Below are 20,539 nucleotides of genomic sequence, written 5' to 3'. Positions count from 1 at the left end.
AAAACCTTTTTTAAAAGAAGACAAATGAGAGTCATAAGGTGGTCTGGTGGCACTTTATGTTGTTTGCACTTTATGGTGCTAAATCAGACAAAGCAGAGCATTTCCGGGCAAGTATGTGAGGCAATAAGGTAAGGTGTTGACATGGATGAAAGACTCAGGGCCTTTTTGCATTCATTCTTCCCAGCAGCTGCTTCTCTTTTTGTAGTTTTTGTAATCCAATTTCAGAACAAGGTGCGTGCCTTTTCTTCCCTTTCCTTCGTATCATTCAACTTGTTTACATTTTAAAAGTCAACAGAATCTTACTTGCTGCGCAATTCCTTTGATAATTGATGGTTGTATCATCTGTGCATGAATCTTGTTGATTAAATATATATTGACTAAAGCATACACTCATCGGGAAATTTCACATTGACTACAAATATAGTCATAATAATTCTTACAAATTAATGATATCAATGATTATTCTAAATCTGCTTATTAAAGATCATTGATATATGAATCACTCTTACAAATCTCACGCTTCAAATACTTTTACTTTTGAACCTGATGAGGTGTGTTGAGAAGTCTGATTGCTAAATTTTTTTTAGGCTAAAATGCTTGTCCCATTCAAAAAAAAAAGCTTTTCTAGTTCCCTTACTTTTTACCTTTGGTGATTTTAGCCATCTTACTCTCAATGCTCAATTTTAGTTCCCTTACCTTTAACTTTAGGCGATTTTAATCCTTTAACTTTTAATTGCTCAATTATATACTTTTTTTCTAATAAAGGAAAATGGGTGGTAGTTCTAGAGGTTAAGTGGGAGGAAAAGAGAAAGAGAAGAAGAGGGGAATGACTAAAAGTTATGTGAATTGGTCATGTAAGCACCATAAAGTCACTTATTTTTCTTTGAATTAAAAAACTCAAGATCAAAAGTCATAAATTAAATTTCTAAAGACATATTTTGAATGTATATTTTAATAACCTAAAACATATTTAACTCGTTATTTATTTAATTGAGTATTTATCTACGGCGCGAGTTATAATAATATAATGCATTTATCACATGAAATAAGTCGATTTAATTATTTGAACATTTTTGTTCAAACTTGCAATTAGACCTGATTAGTTAGTAATGAATAAAGTCAGGTCTAATTTCTTCATTACTAGCTGTCTATGATAATTTATGTACAGGTTGTTGTACTTTTACGGTTTTACCTTTCATATTGAAAATAAATTTCATACATTGATATTTTACTTTTATTTTCATTTACTTTTTCTTTTATCTCTCTTGTTTCTTTTTATTTTATTTTACATACTATATCACATATTTCTTTCTTTTTCTCTTTGTACTTACTCTATGACCATATGTAAGTAAACTTAAAGTGTGAAAAAGATATTTTTCCATATTGAATATTCTCCCAACAGAAAACCAATGAACTTTGAGCTGAAAGTCGAGTGAATGGAAGTGCCGCCAACCATTAATACGAGTGGAGATCTTGACGGTGTAGAAAGAAGAAAGTGAATATGAGCATGAAATTACCAAAAAGGGGTGGACGGCGTCTTAGCAGAGCTATCACCAAACTCAGCAGCCCCACGCGGCAAACGGTGGCTATTTTGGAAAGAAAGAAATTAAGACACTTTGACATTATTCCCACTCTTCCTCTGACTAACAACACGTCCCTTAATTTCCTCTCCAACTCAACTCATTCAATATTTTTTTAATCACAATCATGAGACTAATCTACTCAAAGTTTTTAGATACATGAGCAAATTTTTTACGGTAAAATTTTCTCAAATATTGACAAATTTTTCTTTGTACACGCCACTTAGTAATAGAATTTTCAATTAAAAACTTAAGTAGTTCAAGTATCTACACATCAATGTGACTTATAAGTATTCCTATTTTCAAACTCTCAAAATCTTCATGTTGACTTGGCCACCATTGAAAACTTGTTCCCCAAGATCCTTCTCTCTCTCTCATCACCTATGTCCTATGTCATCTTCAAAACCAAGGTCTTATAAATAACGCGCCTTTGCCTTCACAAACTCACTCCCTCTCTCTGTCTCTCACACAATCCTATTCATTTCAACACAAAAACTCCAAAATCCCTGAAACTCCATTTCTTGTTCTCAATTGTTGCAGCTTGATCCCATGGCTCGCATTGGCACTTTGCTGGTTCTGTTCTCAGTTTTCTTTGCTTCCCTGTGTTCATGTCCAGAAGGAAGGAAGCTTCATATTGGTTCAGCTAAGCACAGCATGAAGGTTGACCCGTCTTCTTCTTCAAGTCGCAGTTTGTTTCTGAGTTCACTTCCCAAGGGAAATGTTCCAACTTCTACACCAAGCAAGAAAGGTCACTCTGTGGAGGTTGATGAGAAGCTCATTGCTCGTCACCTCACTGAACGACTTCTCCTCCGATCTGTTCCTAGCCCTGGTGCTGGCCATTGAGTATAGCTACTTCTGTATTAATTTTTTTGTTCCTTTATCAGATCAGAACACAATTTAATTAAATACTTTGTAATGTTGTTTAGATTCTTTTGTAAGGTGGAAGAATTAGCAGCACTATAGAGATTAGGGATACTTGAGCTGTATAAAGATACCATTTCTAGTATATAGTCTCTGTTTCTACTCTGTTTTTGTATTGGGATTATTTGCAATCCCTTTTAGATTTATCAATATTAAATTGAGGGATAAATATATGTAGTGACAATTTTGTCTTTCTCTTGACCAATTTCTGTGTGTTTGGTCTTTATATTGTACATCAACTTGATCTTGATTGGAATACAATTTGTTTGTGCCATATGGAACATGTATCATGTATGGTTTGACCATTTGGAGAAATTTTTGGTTTGAAACTTGGGAGGCCATGGCATAACCTGATTTTAAATTAGACTATAAGATTATTAGTTACAACTGAAAGTAGAGTTATTTTCTCCAGGATGTCAAAGAAAACATCTCAAAAGTTATAAATCTGGTTGTGGCATCTAAGATAGGAGGATGTTTCAGAATCCATCAAATTTTAGGTGGTTTTGGTTTGGCTAATTAAGGTGCTTCTAGTTTCCCAAAAAAAAGAAAAAATGAAACATCTAAAAAAGCCACCAACTAACTATACTAATTGAGAAAATTGAATTTCAATCCCTGATTCTTTAATTTATAACATGTAGGCACTAACTTATAGAAGCAATATTGAACAAATGCATTTTGATTACGTACTACATAGTAGTCAATTTCATATCTTTTAAAACTTGAAGAAAATTTTCTACTTTAGCCTCATTTGGAAACCTTTCTATGGTACAACTTTATGAATATAAACTTTGGCCTTCAATTATTGATGCTGATATACATATCCAGTACCCAATTTTAGAGGGGTAATGCTACTAAGGTAGGTGAGTATAAAAGTATGGATATGGTTGTAGAGTATAAAAGTAGTGGTCTGCCACTAATACTAGGTAGGGGTGCACATGGGTTGGGTTGGATGAATTTTGGTCAAAATAAAATCCGAACCGATCAAAATTGTCTGGGTTGGGTTGGGTTGGGTTGGATTTCACGAATTTCTTCTTCGGACCCGATCCGAACCAACCCGACGAAGTTTGGATTGGGTTGGATGGATTTATTGGGTCATTATATTAAAATAATAATATATCTGAAATATTAAAAAATCTTGCAAAAATTATTATAAAATCAGAAAAATTTATAAAAAATACTAAATATGTTATAATACTAAATAGCATGAAAAAGACACAAAAAGTTATAGAAATAATACCACATAAATGACATATAGTCAAATATCATGAAAACATAAAACTTCATTACCAAATGACATGAAACAATCTAATATAAATAATATCTAAAAAGTGAAAAACAACACTAAATGTCATGTCATGACACTTAGAACTTAGATTTCTCCAACATGCCAAATAACTATATATAAACATGTAACAAATAACTACGAACAAATACTCTAAGTTCAAATATGACAAATAACTACAAATACTTAAAGTCTCAAAGTTTCAAAAAGTCATCACTCCGACACTAGCACTCCAAGTATGAGTAAAATTATAAAAATTATTATTATATGTATGGATTCTGGGTTGGGTTGGATGGATTTGAACTGAATCCGAAATCCGATCCGAACTTGGTTGGGTTGTAGTAAAATCCATCCGACTAACCCGATTGCCCGATCCAACCCGTATTTTTTCTATTGGATCGGATTGGGTTGGGTGGGTTCATTGGATTTACCCGGCCATGTTCACCCTAATACTAGGGTTGCATTTTGGGGGAAACAAGACTTGGCCAGAAAGAAGGAAAACGCGTCAAGATATATATGTATAACTTGAACCTAAAAAGTACCCAACTGTTGTTTGTTACTTTTCATGAAGATGATTTTGTTTAGAAAGGGATCACCGTCTCATACTATTGGCCTCCAAATTGCAGCTTGTGACACTGCACCTTAATTACATTTTTTTATTAGCATGATTGGAATATAAAAGCATATCAGAATGGGTTGTGATTTCACGTTTCAGTGATAAACGTGATCATTGACTTATTGATTGATTAGTTCTCTATTTTTCTTTTCTCAAAATTAAGGAGTCTCTCTCGTTTTAAGTTACGTGTTTGAATAAAAAAATTGAGCTCACCAGAAAAGTCATCAACGACGACAAGCACACAATATGCATGTCAAGAAGGTTCATGCTTTCTTCCCAATCCCATTCTTCTATATATCCCTTTCAAAAGTCTTCCTTGAAAGAGATCTAATTAAGATTTGCGCAGTCCAAGTTTAGTTAATTTAGTCTTCTTCCAAGACTTCTATTCAACTGTTTTTATTGTGTCCTTTTCATCATTCAAAGTTAAAGTTAGTGAGACTTACCAATTATATATTGGCATACTTAAGAGTTAATACAAACAAATTAAAGAAATTTGGGTCATTGTTATTCCTTATTCTTTGCTATGGACGTTTGAAGCTGAGGTTTTGACTATCTATAACGCATGCCATTGAAAGAATCACCTTGAAAGTTATTAAATGCACTAAATATGATGGATTACATTGGAGAAAAGATTTATATTGTATTGATGATTTTCATTTTTAGATAGAGAGAGTTGTAAAAAGGATCGAGCTGAGGTTGATTTGTTGCCTTATTGTAGCAATACTTAATCTCTACTCAGTTTGTACTCTGTTATTGGTTGTACTATGTTCTTCTGATGTTATCTAGACTGGATTTTTTTGTTTGTAATGTTTGTTTGTTATTTAACCGAATGATAGCTTAAGTGGTAAGAGTTAGGACACATGTGAGTTGGGTGGGGGAGGTCCTGGGAGGGATCAATTCCAGATAGGTGCAATTTATCTTTCCGATGTACAAAAAAAAACCTACTTAATTAAGAAGGATGTTGTCAAAATTTATTCTCAATTAAGCTTAATTTTTGTTTCAAAAAGAGGTTACACCTAAATTAAGCTAAAGTGAAGTATTTGGGGCCTAACATTATTGGTCACTTTTCGTGCATCCATGCCGTTTGTATACATGTCAATGATTTGATCAATAATCATCAAGTTATTCATACATATACATACACATGAAAAGTGACGATATCAATGTTAACGAAAAATGCGATTGCCCACGAGTTGCTCTTGTGAAATTGCCCCTTTTAAACCAACACAAGGGCTCCACAAAAACCGCCCTGCATGGAAAATCATGAACACAAAATAAATTTGTCTAAATTAAACCGAAAGATATGAATCCACGATCGATATACTAATTTACTAGCTACTAATAGACTACTAGACCAACAAAAGATAAGTGAATTTGAAAAAATAAATTAAAAGCTATGTAATTGGACCGAACAAAAGATAAAAAGGATTAAATGCAATATTTTTTAAAAATCTAATTTTAAAAGGCAGATAAATAGTTGTAGCCATTTTTTACCGTCCCAAATTATATAATTTTAAAAATAAAAATATCTGCTATTTGCAACGGTTTGAAGCTAACACACGGTGTAGTGGAACGTATCTATAAAAGTGTCCACAATTGGTGACCCTGCATGTGTGAACTTGTTACAAGCGAATTAATCTATGAGAAGATGCACTGGAAACTGAAGCCGAATGCATGGGAGCACTAGTCTGAATACAATGAAAGTGGAAATCCTCGAAGTCGGTTCACATGCGACGCGATGGTGTACGTTGTCTTAACGTCCAATGTGCTGTGCATGGTGTCATGTCCTTTAATTAGTAGATGTTCTTATTGTTGGAAACTGGAACTAGCTACTCCAGCAAGAAATTCACCTCACTTAAATGTGAAGGGAAGGAATATAATTGTATTCCGTGAATATTATTGATAATGAAACACTCTATTTATATAATTACATGGTTGACTAATAATAAATGTTAACCCTAAACACTTTATTTGTACTTGGATGGGTCGAGTCGGGTAGTTGATATATCCAACAGGTGATAAAGTGCGGTTTTCTTTAGTCTAACACAGTAGATTTCAGTTTGGGCTCCAGCTCGATTAAAGTGGCTATATTAATTATAAAAAAAAAAAAACTTCTTCAGTCCAAGCCTAAATGTGAGATACGGTCGAAAACTTTATTGGCTTAAGTGTTTAACCAGTTAACCTAGCTCTCTCATTTCTTCTCTTTCATTTCTCCTCAACCCTAGCTAGCAAATATCACCTCTTCTATTCTCTTGCGTCTTCCTTCTCCCTAGCCACAATTGCTCCCTCAACCCCCCACCCCCACTATGGTCCACACGACCACCTTCTCTTCTTTCATCTCCTTTTCACAAGTACCATCTTTGGATCGGTCAATAGCTCCACCAAAGAAGGCAATATATGTTATGTTCAGTCTGTTGCACACTCTTGTCATCTCTGGATCTAGTGTCTTTTCATGTTCTTCACCATAGGCCACAACATACCAAGGTGCCGCCTTTTGTCATCTCCGAGCACCATCGTTCGTGTATCTTTTATTTTTAATGTGATCTTTTCTATTTTGTGGGAATTTTCTAGACGACGATATAACATTATGATAATGAACTACTCTTCTTTATTTTTTTGGTGAATTTTTTTTGGATCCATCACATGAAAGCAATTTTTTCCTCCTCGGCCTTTTATTTGTCTTGTTGGTCTGAATTCACCCGCACTCTCAAAACTCGACATCCGACCAAACTAAAGACAGGCATTAGTTTGTCGTGTTTTTCACTCAACAAAATCGACACCTCAAAACCATTCGATGGACAACCCTATTGATTCTATCTCTGCCGCTTAGGATTCCCTACGTGAACAATCTCCAAACTAGTATACAAGTTGTACCATCATAAAGAAATAAAAGCTCTCTTTTAATTCAAAAGTCTATATAATTTCATTTCACTGTCATCTATCTCTAAAGAAATAAAAGCTCTCTTTTAATTCAATACATGTTGTGTTCCTTTCAATTGCCAAAAAGTCTTCCACTAATCAATAACCATGATCGATCACACCCTACGTACTATTTCAACTATATCCAGCTATCTCTTAAGACTATATTTTTTTCACCAATTATTTAAACTATCGGTCATATCATAGCTACATTAATTTGGTGTACTGAGTTTAGACATGTTACTCAAGTAGTGAAAAAACCTTCCATGCATGTAATTTTCCTAATTAAGTAATGCTTCCGTATACTAATCAACCATCATTTATAAGGTCCTTATTATATAATTTTACTGATGAAATTGTGAATTTTAGAGCATAAAGGTGAGAAGACATTCTTTTACACATAATGTGCATAATGTGGGCACTAGCACAACCATAGTCAATGTATGCACATGCATATATGTCCTTTGCTTGACATAATCGCAAAGCAAGAACCAAGAAAAAGTTGGTGCCAATTGAACCCATTTCCTCCCCAAATTAAGGCCTTTAATTACAAATTTAATGCTCAAAAGTATCTCAACTTGATGAAATTCCTTAAATATACAAATATTTTCTTCTTTTTCTCTTTTGTTGGGAGGTGCCAAAGTTATTTCTCAAATCTCAATGTTAAATATAACCGAAAGTTCAAACCTCTAGTGTTCCCTATAAATATGGAATAGTATCCAATTGTCTTATTTACTCCTAAACGTACCAAATATATTTTATTCCTAAACGTACCAAATATATTTTATATCTAGCTATTTACATCCACAACAAAATTAAACATCATGTCTACTACTTTATCAGGTGCCAAACTTCCTTTCCTCTGTTGGCTCATTATAATCTTACTAATGTTAGCAGCAAACAGAGCTTCTGCAACTCGATCAAAATTTATGTCTATGCAACAAGCCAACAATGGAAAAGGAGGTTCTGTCATGTCTTTGCTTGCAAGGGGTCACGTTCCACCTTCAGGACCAAGCCACAGAGGTCATAGCACACCACAGCAACTTGCAGGTCTTTTTAAGCATAGAAGCCCTTGAAATACATGAAAATGTTCTGCTATGTATTTGTATGTCAAATTAACCCTTAACTGGGGTTAATACTCATGTTTTCATCATATATACATTCTACTACTTCTTCAGCAAATCCGTTAATTACTTGTAAGATTTGAACCCTCGTCTTGGGACATTCTACTACTTCATTGCTTGTGTTAATGTATACTCGTACAAAACTCAAAATAATTGAAGAGGAATTGGTAACAATTCTGATATGGATAAATATGGAGCATTGTGTTGGTTTGTTCCCTAGTACTTGTACTTGTACTTTTTCGATCAATATCTAAAATAAAATGAAGGGGTAAATTAAAAGTAGACCATCACATATGAATTTTGATCTCATCTTGTGGTTTAGGCATCAACTGACTGCCTAAAATCATTCTCTACGTACATTGTTTTATGCGCTGTCTTACAATGCAATGACACTGCTTTTGATTTCACAATTGCAACTCAACTTGCGTTGCAAAATATATAGTTTTAGTATTTATAGTATTTCTGAAACAATTCGAACAACTGGCCTATTAGCTCAGCTGGTTAGAGCGTCGTGCTAATAACGCGAAGGTCGCAGGTTCGAGACCTGCATGGGCCAATTTTTTTTCATTTTGCTGTTATTTTGGAGTCTCATTCTCTACTATATTTAGAAGATATATATTTGATTTGGAGTTCCGTCTTCCTAACTTTTAATTAGGTCAGTTGGCTAAATCTTATGATTATAAATCCAAGGTCGCAGGTTCGATCCTGGATCGGTAACTCTTTTTTTCTTTTTAATTCTAATCTAACTTTGAGTCCCATTCTTTGCTACATGTACTTTTAAATCGTACTATTCCATTCCATGTCAAGCATTTTACTATAATTGTATAAACTAGAAATTAAACCCGTGCGTTGCACGGGTTTGTTTTTAAGTTATGTGTCTATTATTTGTAAGAATAATTTATGTAATATGAAATATTATTGAATAGTAGATAGTTAAGAATATGATAAATATATGTAATGTAATTACATTAATAAAGCTCAGTAAAAAATTTATTGTACACTAATTTTTTAGTATATTTTTCTTTAGTATAAACATTTGGTACTGGTCACCCTTTGGATATACCTACAGATTCGAGATTTAGTCATAATTAAGGCTTCTCATCCCTCCTTCAGAGTATATTGTGTGGGGATCGAAGCACATGTTTTATATTTTATGTTTCTTTAATAAAAATTATTTTCAATTTATTTGTTAAATATATGTTTAAATAGTAATGCATTCTCAATATTATGTAAAACAATGAAAATATATAATTAGAGCTGAATAATTTAGTCCGTGTTTGTGTAAAGTCATCTATAAAAGTAAAACTACTTTAATAAAGTTGTATTTATCTCTTGCTTTCATGTTTTGGCCATGAAAGTAGTGTTTTCAGCTGAAACTTTATGGGAAGTGTGCTAATGAAAGTTTAATGTCAAAACATATTCTTAGTGACACATATAAAATTTATATTATTTATTGCATAATGAGTATTTAGTTAGTTAATATGCAGTTTGTAAGAGCATATATTTTTTAACTTATTTATGAATTAAGATAATAATTTATCTTATTCGATAAATTTTTATAGTTTTGAAGAAAGTAAAAAATTATAAAACCTCACAAGACAATTTTGCAAACACAAATCGTTCAACCTAGTGAATGTCTATTACAGTGGTTAAAATTAAATCTTTGGATCCCTGAGATTTCGTCCTTAAGGAATGCACTTTATGATAGACCTTTAACTTTCACTACACTTGATAGAACTTGATTCCCTCAGTAGGGGATACATGTGGTTAACACAAATAAATTATAAGGACTAGTTAAAAAAATTCTTAAACTCGTGTACCATAATAATGTGCAAAAGTGAAAGTTGGTTAAGAATGATTGTTATTTTTTATCCATGAAGAAATATTGTAGCTATATCAAATATAATTTCATTTAGGAAGTTTATTAAATACTTCATTGTATACTACATTTTTAGTCTATTATAGATGAGTGCAACAACGATAAACCTCATAGGAGGTTATGAAGTCATATTAAATATTATTAGAAAACATATTTGAAATCAAAATTATAAAATTAAACTATTTTGACAAATAAATTTAATTTAATTATTCTATTATTTTTTATAACTAACATGACATGCACAACATATATATTTTATATATATCTCCTAATTTAAACTTAGTTTCAAATATATTTAATTTATTTATCATCATATATATAGTTAAATAGAAATATTACTCTGATAATTTTAACTATCAATAATTATTTAATAAAAAATATTTATTAATTTTAAATCTACTTTATCTACATTAATTAATTATAAATATTATTTATAATTGGCTTAATAGCTCTTTTGGTCCCTCACTTATCACGATTTTGCGCTTTAGGTCCCTCTAGAAAAAAATTAGCAAAATTAGTCCTCACAATTACACTTTTTTACCGCTTTAGTCTCAAATAGGGATATTTTTGCAAAGAATTAAGCAATGTTGCGGATCAAAAGTGCTAATTTTTTTATTGGGGACCAAAAGTGTAAAATCATGATAAGTGAGGGACCAAAAGAGCTATTAAGCCTTTATAATTAATTAATTTTAATTCTTAATATTTGTGAACTCAAGTTATTTTTTTAAAATTATAACTATTATTATTTAATATAGGTATTTTTGTGAATATTTGATGTAGGTAGTTGAATAGCTTTTGATAATACAATTTTTTTTTTCAGTTTTTAATCTTATTATTTAATATATTTATAACAAAGATAATTTGTTATTACTTAATGCATTATAATATATGTAATCTTTACTAATGTATTTAATGTAATGGTTCAAGTGTGCTTTACTTATATATATAGATTAGTATCAACTAGTCTTTTAGTTGCAAACTTGCAATGCATGTGGAAAATAATTTTAAAATAGATAAATTAAAATTAAAATAATTATTTAGAAGTAATTTATATTCTACATTTAAAAATGGAATAGATAAATTCAATACTTTGATATTAAAGTATAACTTCTTGGTGCATGCATTGGTTTTGATCAATGCTAGATAGCAGGGTCGGTCCCGACATTTTAGAGGCCCTGGGTTAATAATAAAAATGGACCCCTAAATTTTTTTTTGGAGGAAGTTTAATAGGGACACTAAGCCAAAAAAAGGTCTTTTACAGCGCTTCGGACCTCTCGCCGCTGTTAAATAGTATACAGCGGTACGAAGCGCTGTAAAAGATTGACTATTTACAGCGCCTTTTTAAGTAAAAACGCTGTAAAAAGTATTCGAATTTTTTTTTGGGGCCCTTCTTTTTTAGAGGCCTTGGGCTGTGGGCCTGCTTGCACAGGCTCAGGGCCGGCCCTGCTAGATAGCATCGGCTTTATGCTAATTAATGATTGTTTGGATGAACGCTAAAATCATCGCTCTACGTAGCATCTGTCCACTAATAATTGACGTCGGTTTATGACTTTAACCTGGATCCACAAATTTAATAGGAATTCAAACAAATACAAAGTCATATTTGATCACCTACTTGATTTACCTATTCAATTTATATTTAAAATAGAAAAAGTACAAGTTCTAAGGAGAAAATTAACATATATATTGCTCCATTTATTTCCATATTAAAATCATTACTAATCCTTATTTATCTTTTTTGAGAACATTTTGTATGAGTTTATATTACCCGAGCACTTAAGAAGTGTTGTCTGATGAAAATGTGATATATATTAATCTTAAGTTGTCCCTGAATGATAACTCAAATGATAAGAGCTAGAGGAGGTTCATGATTTAAAAGATGTAATTTATCTTTTCGATGAAAAAAAAAAAAACTTAAGTTAAGGGCTTGCCACACATAGCCCACGACTCAATCCTTCAAGGGCTTGCTCCTGAAGGTTGTGGCTTTGGGTGTTTTGCAAGGACAACATCAATGACAGGTGCACCTTTATGCCCTCTATGGCCTGGTCCTGAAGGTGGTGACATGGGTGCAAGGACATCGATGGAAGATGCACCTTTATGACCTATGTGGCCTGATCCTGGCATTGAGTGATTTTTAAGAATATCGTTGACAACTTTGCTTGAATCCTTTTTAAACATCTTACCTGCCATTAGCACTGCAAAAACTCCTTTTAGTAAGCATTTATACATTAATGTAAAACATTTTTTCACAGTTGTCCAATAAGTGAATGTCATGTGTTCAAATACATCTATGTTTCTTTTTATTTTAATTAAATTAAAAACTTATTTTCTGATTTGGTAACATATTATTGGATGCATGTGGAAAAGGTTTACACGCATTACCATTAAATTCATAACTAATAACGAATTAAGTTTCAAACTTAATTATCTTGCACGGGTGTATATAATTATTTTTTGAACGTGGGTGTATATAATTATAGTATACAAAAACAAATTGATGTGTAATTATATTTAGTGTACATGCCAACTGATTTATTTATATTTGTAGAAATATTAAAACATGCAATAAAATTAGAGTTTAATGGTTGTACACGGTTAGTGTAAAAATATTTTACACAGATATTCAATAATTGAGTGTCACGTATTCAAAAACATTTATGGTCCTTTTTATTTTAATTATATTAAAAGTTTACTTTCTGATTTAGCAACCTATCATTAGATGTCTATGTAAAAAAATGTTTACACTTACATTGCATTACCATTAAATTCATAATTTATGTTTTCCATTTTATGATTGTGAATATAACTCTTAATGACTTGTAATTTGCTAGATGTATATGATATATATATATATATATATATATATATATGAATATTTAAAGTGATTTTCTATTTTATAATACTTAAATAATAAATATAGTAGATAGTATATTATAAATTCTAAAATTTTTATTTATCGGAAAATGTAGAAATAATAAATAACATTATTATTTTTTTACATCGGAAAAGTAAAAGAAAAAAAAATTATTTAAGTACTATTGATAAAATAAGATGAATTTAAAATGATAAATATGTTTATCCATGCGATATATAGAGGAATTTGAGGACATGCGATAAAAGTATTCTTTTTTTTTGTCAAAATAGTATTCTTTCCTTTTCTTCATACTCCGCCTCAACTATTCTTTGGGCCTTCCTTTTGGCTAGCATCAACCATTGTGATTTGGGCCTATGAAACCATATTCGAAATGGCTAAATACTTGTTTATGTTAAAAATTATCACTTTGATAAGCTTAGTATTAAGGGCTGAACAGAACTTCTAACTCTAAACAAAGTCCATCCACGGCACCTAAAAGCTTTATACTCATAAAAAAGAGTGAGGAGAGTACTGGTATCGGAAATATTAATTATGTTTCTCCGGAACTAGACATAAAGGGTCTTTCCCAATGATTTCAAATGATTCTCTCCACCATCAATTAAAATTATTAATTGGGATCTTTTGCATTCCCAGTAAAAGACTAAGGTTAATTAATTAATTAATTACTCCAGTACTAGCTATCAGCTAGAGTCAGCTGCATTGGGTTATCTGTAGCTAAGTTAGCAAGATTCTTACCTATAAAAAAAAAGGCTAAGTTAGCTAGATCCTTTGTGTTTGTTTCTATAGGTATTAATATAATCAAAAGAAAATATAAATTAACGGAGCTAATCACTAATATGGTGCACCACTTCTATCTCTTTTTTTTTTTTGTAAGCAAAGAATTGTATTGATATGAAGTACAAGGGGTACTTCAACCCAATACAATGGAAATGAGAGAAAATCTAACAAAAGAAAAGAACAAGCGTAACAACCTTACAGTAACATCAACAAAGACCTCCCCACTAGTAGAAGTCCTACCACCCACCCCCTCCAAGGAGAAAGATTTTAGAAATCATGCCTCGTTAAAACCTTACGAGGAAAAACCCCCTTTGGGAAAACCTGATGAAGGAAAAAGAGTACAAGATTTCTAAGATCAAGGGGTAATCTCCCTGGAGAACTAGACAAAACACATATGCTAATTTAATTAAATTCCAGCTTCCATGCCAATGCCACCAGAGTACAGCAACCAATTCTCACAATCATCCTAGTTTCTTTTCATATAAGCCTCATGTAGCCAACCTCTTAGATATTCCATCACAATACAAATGCAGCATGCCAGTTCAACAATACAGCTTGCCTATTTTTTGCACCCCACTTCGCATAACAGAATCATGGCCCATGTTTCGGACTTAATTTGGTACCAAAAGCCATCCTTACTAATTGACCTTTGTATCCCAGCACGCTGCTCTTCCTTTGGCCTCACTTCTACATCGCTTCAATGCATGTTCCTACATTTGATTTCCATTCGAACCACGAGTAGCAAAAGCCATTCACCTTCGCTTTCACCCATTGCCACGCCTTGAGCTGACTTAGTTCCACTACCTGTTCCACATCCAGCACCGCACCGTTGAAGATTATTCTATTTCTCATCAGCCATATAGACCAAATGGTTGCCATCCAGATTGTTAATTCCCCCATCCTTTGAGCTTTATTTCTGCCATGTGTTGGAAACTGCATCATATGCTCACGAAGGGATGCAGGAGAGACAGTGAGAATTCCGCGCCATTTAGTGATGCCAAACCAGATTTGAGAGGATTTTGGGCATGCAATCAGAATATGTGATGTCGTCTCAACATCTTGATTACAAAATGGACAAACTAAATCCTCTTCTCGGCTTAAAACTTGTCTCTTTCTCAGGTTCTCCTTTGACTGAATGCGATCCAACATAGCCCGCCATGTGAAGCCCTTCACGTTTGATGGAACAGATGCACTCCAAATTTGTTTCAGCTCCTGATCTTGTTCCTCAAGCTGCTGTTCCTGCAAAAACAGATCCGATGAGTGAACAGAAAATTCTCCTTCCCCTTCCAACTTCCATATCCATTTATCTGGTTTATTCTCCACTAGATGTCTCGTTCTCAGTGCATCTAATAATTCAGCTATCCATCCCACTTCCCTACCTAGTGGATTCCTCCGCCATCTAAACTCCCATTGCCATGCCCGCTCAATCCACCTCCCCATATTCTTCACATATGCTCTCTTCTGGTTTGATAGATTATACAATCTTGGGAACCTGAATTCCAGTGGCCCATTCCCCATCCAGTTCTCTCCCCAAAATTCCGTATCATTACCTTCCAGTACCTGTTTTTGGAGCCCTGCATCAAACCAGCTCCAACCCTCTAGAACGCAAGCTGAATTAATATCCTTCCACCATGATGAGCCACCTTGTTCTTCACATCTGAATTGAATCACTTTTCGCCACAGGCAGTTAGGTTCAGTTAAATACCTCCACTTCCACTTTCCAAGCAACGCCATATTAAATAAGCGCCAATCCTTTATTCCTAACCCCCCATAGTCCTTTGGTTTGCATACAGTGTCCCATTTTACCCAGGCAATTTTTTTATCATTTTCCACACCTCCCCACAGGAAATTACGCATTATGCGTATACACATTTTAAGCACACCTACTGGAATTTTAAAGAATGACAGGTAGAATAAAGGTATCGCAGATAACACACTTTGGATGAGGCATATTCGCCCCCCAAATGATATATGTTTCTGCTTCCAAGTCGAGAGTCTCCCTTTTAGCTTGGTAATAACTGGTTCCCATAGTGCTGTAGAATTTGCCCTCCCACCCACCGAAATACCAAGATATACAAATGGGATATCCATCAATTTACAGTGCAATATCGAAGCAAATCGACGCAAATTATTCCTTTCCACCGCCACCCCTGCAAGTTTACTTTTGTGAAAGTTAACTTTGAGACCTGAAATCAGTTCAAACACCCTCAGTACACATTTCATAACAAAAACATTTTGGGCTGTAGCATTTCCCACAAAGATGGTGTCATCCGCAAACTGCAATATTGAAACATCCAACCCAGAATTACCTCCAAATGAAAACCCCTCAAATCTGCCTACATTTATAGCTCTCTTGAAAAGTCCATTCAAACCTTCTGCTATAATCAGAAACAAGAATGGGGCAATCGGATCGCCTTGTCGTAATCCCCTCTCCATTTTGAACTCATCACAGGGACTCCCATTTACTAAAACCGATACCGAGGCTGATTGAACACAGTTCATAATCCAGTTCACCCATTTGTCAGCAAAATTCAGTCTTCTCATCATATATGAGAGGAATTCCCAACTCACTGAGTCGTATGCCTTTTCATAGTCAACTTTGAAAACTAAGGTCGACTGCTTCCTCTTCTTTGCAGCATGGATGACTTCGTTAATTACTACCACACTATCCAACATGTTGCGCCCACCTAAAAACGCAAACTGGTTCTCATTGATCACTTTAGGGAGTACCTGTTTCAATCTAAGTGCTAGCACTTTTGAGACAACTTTGAACATGCACCCAATGAGTGAGATCGGCCTAAAATCATTTAAGCCCAAAGGGGAGCTAACCTTCGGGATCAATGCAATAAACGACGCATTGGAACCCTTTGGCCAAACTCCCCTTCTCCAGAAGTCATCCAACACCTTATGGAAATCACCCTTCTTTAAGCCCCAGAACTTCTGGATGAATTTAAAATTAAATCCATCAAGACCGGGACTCTTATCTCCCCCACACTCCCAAACTGCCTCCTTTATTTCCTCCACTTCAAATCTCCTCACTAAAAATTCATTATCAACATCATCTAGGCCCCTGAAAGGAACCCCATCCAGGTTTAAGTCCACCCCCTGAATTGCTGCATACCTTTGCTCAAAATACCTCTTAACTTCACCCTTCACCATTTTCGGATCCTCCTCCCATAAGCCATCAATCATTAACCCCACAACTGAGTTTGTGCGCCTTCGCCAGTTGATTAATGAGTGGAAGTACTTAGTGTTCTGGTCACCATCCTTCAACCATTGAGATCTTGACTTTTGATACATCAATGATTCATGAAGATTAACAACAGACCAAAATTCACCATATAGAGCTCTACGTTCATCTATTTCCTCCATTGATAAACCCACTTCTTCCTCCTTTTTATCCAGTTCATTCATTTTTAACACCACCTCATTCCTTCTGCTGCGCAAGTCACCAAACACATCTCTATTCCACCCTTTTAACTTCCTCTTTAAGTGCTTCAATTTTTCTTTAAGCACATATGCTCCCCAACCGCTGATTTGGTTTTCTACCCACACTTGCTTCACATACCCTTCTAGCCTGGGATCCTTGAGCCAGCAATTCAATACACGGAAAGGCTTAGGCCCCCAATCAAGATTTTTATTACGCAGCAATATGGGACAATGATCGGATATGTCTCTACTTAGTCCCACTTGTGAGCAATTAGGCCAGTTTGCTAGCCATCCCGGAGATAATAAGAATCTGTCTATTCTGCTCTGAGATCTCCCATTTGGACGATACCACGTAAATTTCCGACCTGCTAGTGGAAGATCTAATAACTCCATCTAATCAATAAAGTGGTTAAATTCCATGATCTCCCTCCTTTGAGAACTTCCCCCTGCGGATATACCCTTTCGTTCATCCTCACTTCTTATAGAATTAAAATCACCCCCTAGGCACCATAGTGATGATGAGCACCTGCCCTTCCACTCTAGCAGTTCTCTCCATAGCTCCCTTTTCTCCTCTAAACGACAGGGTGAATATATATTCACAATTACTGCATTGGCTTCAGAATCACCCCACACTCCCACCAGACCCAGAAATCCCTGGCTAGTTACACAGTCCTGAATTTTGAACATACCTGGTTTCCAAATGCACAAAATCCCATCCCCTCTGTTAACAGCAGGAATAGCTCGCCATTCAAGATTTGTATCTCCCCATACCTGAGAGCATAACCTCATATCCACTGACTCTAATTTTGTCTCTTGAATACATAGCATATCTATCTGTTCCTTAGCCATTAATTCCCTTAGCACCCTTCTTTTGGCATTACTGCCAAGACCCCTTACATTATATGACATTATCTTCATGGTAAACCACTTGCTTCCCTGCTTGGCTCAACGCCAACTTGCGCCCCTACCTCCTTGGCATCTCTCTTCTCCATGTCAATTAGCTTCTTGATGACATCCTCATCGCTTCCAGTAGTTGATACCCCAAGCTCTTTTCCTTGATCCCACAGTCTTTTAGCTTCAGACTCCATATTTCTCAGCCAAAAGAACTTGTTACAATTTCTGATATCAGAGTCTCTTAAAGAGCTAGAAGCGGATTGCATCGAAGCTTGGAGTCTCCTTTGCTCTGCCACTTTTAGTTTCTTCAGGGACACACCTGCTTGAGCCGCCTCACCTTGCTCCTGTGAAGTTTGGTCAGGCGATATCTTTGAAGCTTCCCCTCGACGGAGTAAAGTCAGCTTTTTCTTATTACCATTCACATCTTGATGCCCATCTCAATCTGAACCTGCAATTGAGATTCTCCAATTTGTGGCTGTAGTGTTCTGGTCCCCTTTTTTCCCATTCTCGTCACCTTCAATCCTCTCCTTGGATCCCTTCCCCAATATCTGATTATTCATATCCACACAATCCTCATCAGGTCTCGTGAGTCCATTATCATGGGCAGGATCACCCAAACCCGGATTTGGGTCCATATTCTCATTGTCACAATTGGGCCCTAGTATCATTTCACGGATCTGCAAAGACCAAGGCCCATGTAACGCAGGTTGTGTTTTTGGAACTTCTGAACTTCCAATACTGCCCATCCCTTCATCCTCATTTAAGTCTAATGTTTCATTAACCCTTTCAGCACCATCGGGCCCCACATGGTGAGATACAACCTCCTTATTAATATCATTATTTGAAAATTCCGACTGTGCAGCCCCCACGTTATCATTGGAATTAATGGCGTCGTTATTGAGACCTGGAAAGTTGCTATCTCCAAGAGAATGAATAAATGCATCTAGGTTCTCCCGCTGGTCCTCTTCCTCACCTGGTACTGACCGGTCCTCTTCCCCGCCACCCTCCGACGGCTCTGAGGAGTGACTATCTGCATTCAGGGACCATTCTGAATGAATATCGTCTTCCTCTACTGACTCCTCTCCATAACAACAATTCATGCGCTGGGACATAACCTCCTATGTAATTCTAATTGTATGTGTAATCCCATCAATCATCATCTTCCTTGTCAAGGATATGGGTTCCAATGCAGTTGTTCTTATCTGCATCCTTGCGTGTTCTAATGTTGTGAACATACTGGTTCCTTCATCCATTTTAATTATATTCCCCACTGGGCACGTAAGATATTTGAAGCATTCCAATGACCACAAATTCAATGGTACCCCGTAGCATCTAACCCATGTCACCCGGCAAGTGAAAGCTATCGATGGACTCCATGGTTGTAATTTAACAACAAACTCCTTCAGCCACTCTTCAGCTTCCTGCAGAATTCCTTCCAACTCCACTCCCTCAGGTCCAGTAATTAACACTAGATCATCTCCCATATAGCGTACCTGGACTGTTGCATTGCCTTCGAGCATGAAAGCATCCTGGAGTAATGGGATCGTATCCAGATTTTTAATTGTCCCAACCATACTGCGCTGAAGCCAATCTTCGCCCTTCGGAATCTCCGGCCCATGCCATAATTCTAGTGCCGCCATATTCTTCCCTTCTTCTTTTTTCGTTTCACCTTCTGGCCTTTTACGTACCCACCCTTTCGTAGCTTTTGAGCCAGCCATCACTGCTTGAGCATAAGAGGAGATCTTCCCCCTCCCGTTACCATGGACAGTAGCCTCTCCTCCTATGTCCCTTCTCGTGGCTGCATGATACCTTCTCGTAGCTGGATGATCCCTTCTCGTAGCTGCATAATCCGTTTGTGTTACTGTAATTGCCTGCTGTCTGTCTACCTTTGTATACTTAGGTAAATTGACGTGAATCTTCGAAGCCCCAATCACTATCTGATCCAGTCTCCTTTCCAAATCCAGAGGATTCTGCACATCTCTAAAGCGTACAAACCCAAAGCGCCGTCCATTTTTATCCCTTCTGTCTGAGATAAACAAGTCCCACACCTTGTCATATCTCTGGAATATTCCCCACATAGCCTCTTTCCCAAAATTCTCAGGAAAGCAGGTGAAAAAATACGACGTGATTCGATCTTGCTTCCTCCCTCTCACCCTCGTCCATCCCTCTTCAGCTTGGTCGTGACTTTTCCTCTCCCACACCCTCAAGTTTTCGCTCCTTCTCTCTCTACCTTTCTCTCTCAT

The 20,539-nt window shown here is 35.4% G+C and overlaps 2 protein-coding genes and 1 non-coding gene across 3 annotated transcripts; 2 read left to right on the top strand and 1 right to left on the bottom strand.

Annotated features, from left to right (window-relative positions):
• The first annotated feature begins 2,013 nt into the window (after window positions 1–2,013).
• Window positions 2,014–2,706, top strand: LOC130723538 (precursor of CEP14-like). The gene has a single exon (XM_057574614.1). It carries the CDS (start codon window positions 2,130–2,132, stop codon window positions 2,421–2,423), a length of 294 nt encoding a protein of 97 aa, XP_057430597.1. The 5' UTR covers window positions 2,014–2,129; the 3' UTR covers window positions 2,424–2,706.
• Window positions 2,707–8,924: 6,218 nt separating this feature from the next.
• Window positions 8,925–8,998, top strand: TRNAI-AAU (transfer RNA isoleucine (anticodon AAU)). Its single transcript has one exon. It is a non-coding gene; the product is annotated as a tRNA-Ile (tRNA).
• Window positions 8,999–19,414: 10,416 nt separating this feature from the next.
• Window positions 19,415–20,539, bottom strand: LOC130725766 (uncharacterized). Its single transcript, XM_057576960.1, has one exon. The coding sequence runs from the start codon at window positions 20,537–20,539 to the stop codon at window positions 19,415–19,417; it is 1,125 nt and encodes a 374-aa protein (XP_057432943.1).

Source organism: Lotus japonicus, chromosome 6 (assembly GCF_012489685.1).
Source record: "Lotus japonicus ecotype B-129 chromosome 6, LjGifu_v1.2".
Lineage (NCBI taxonomy): Eukaryota > Viridiplantae > Streptophyta > Magnoliopsida > Fabales > Fabaceae > Lotus > Lotus japonicus.
This window is presented reverse-complemented; position numbering and strand designations above follow the sequence as displayed.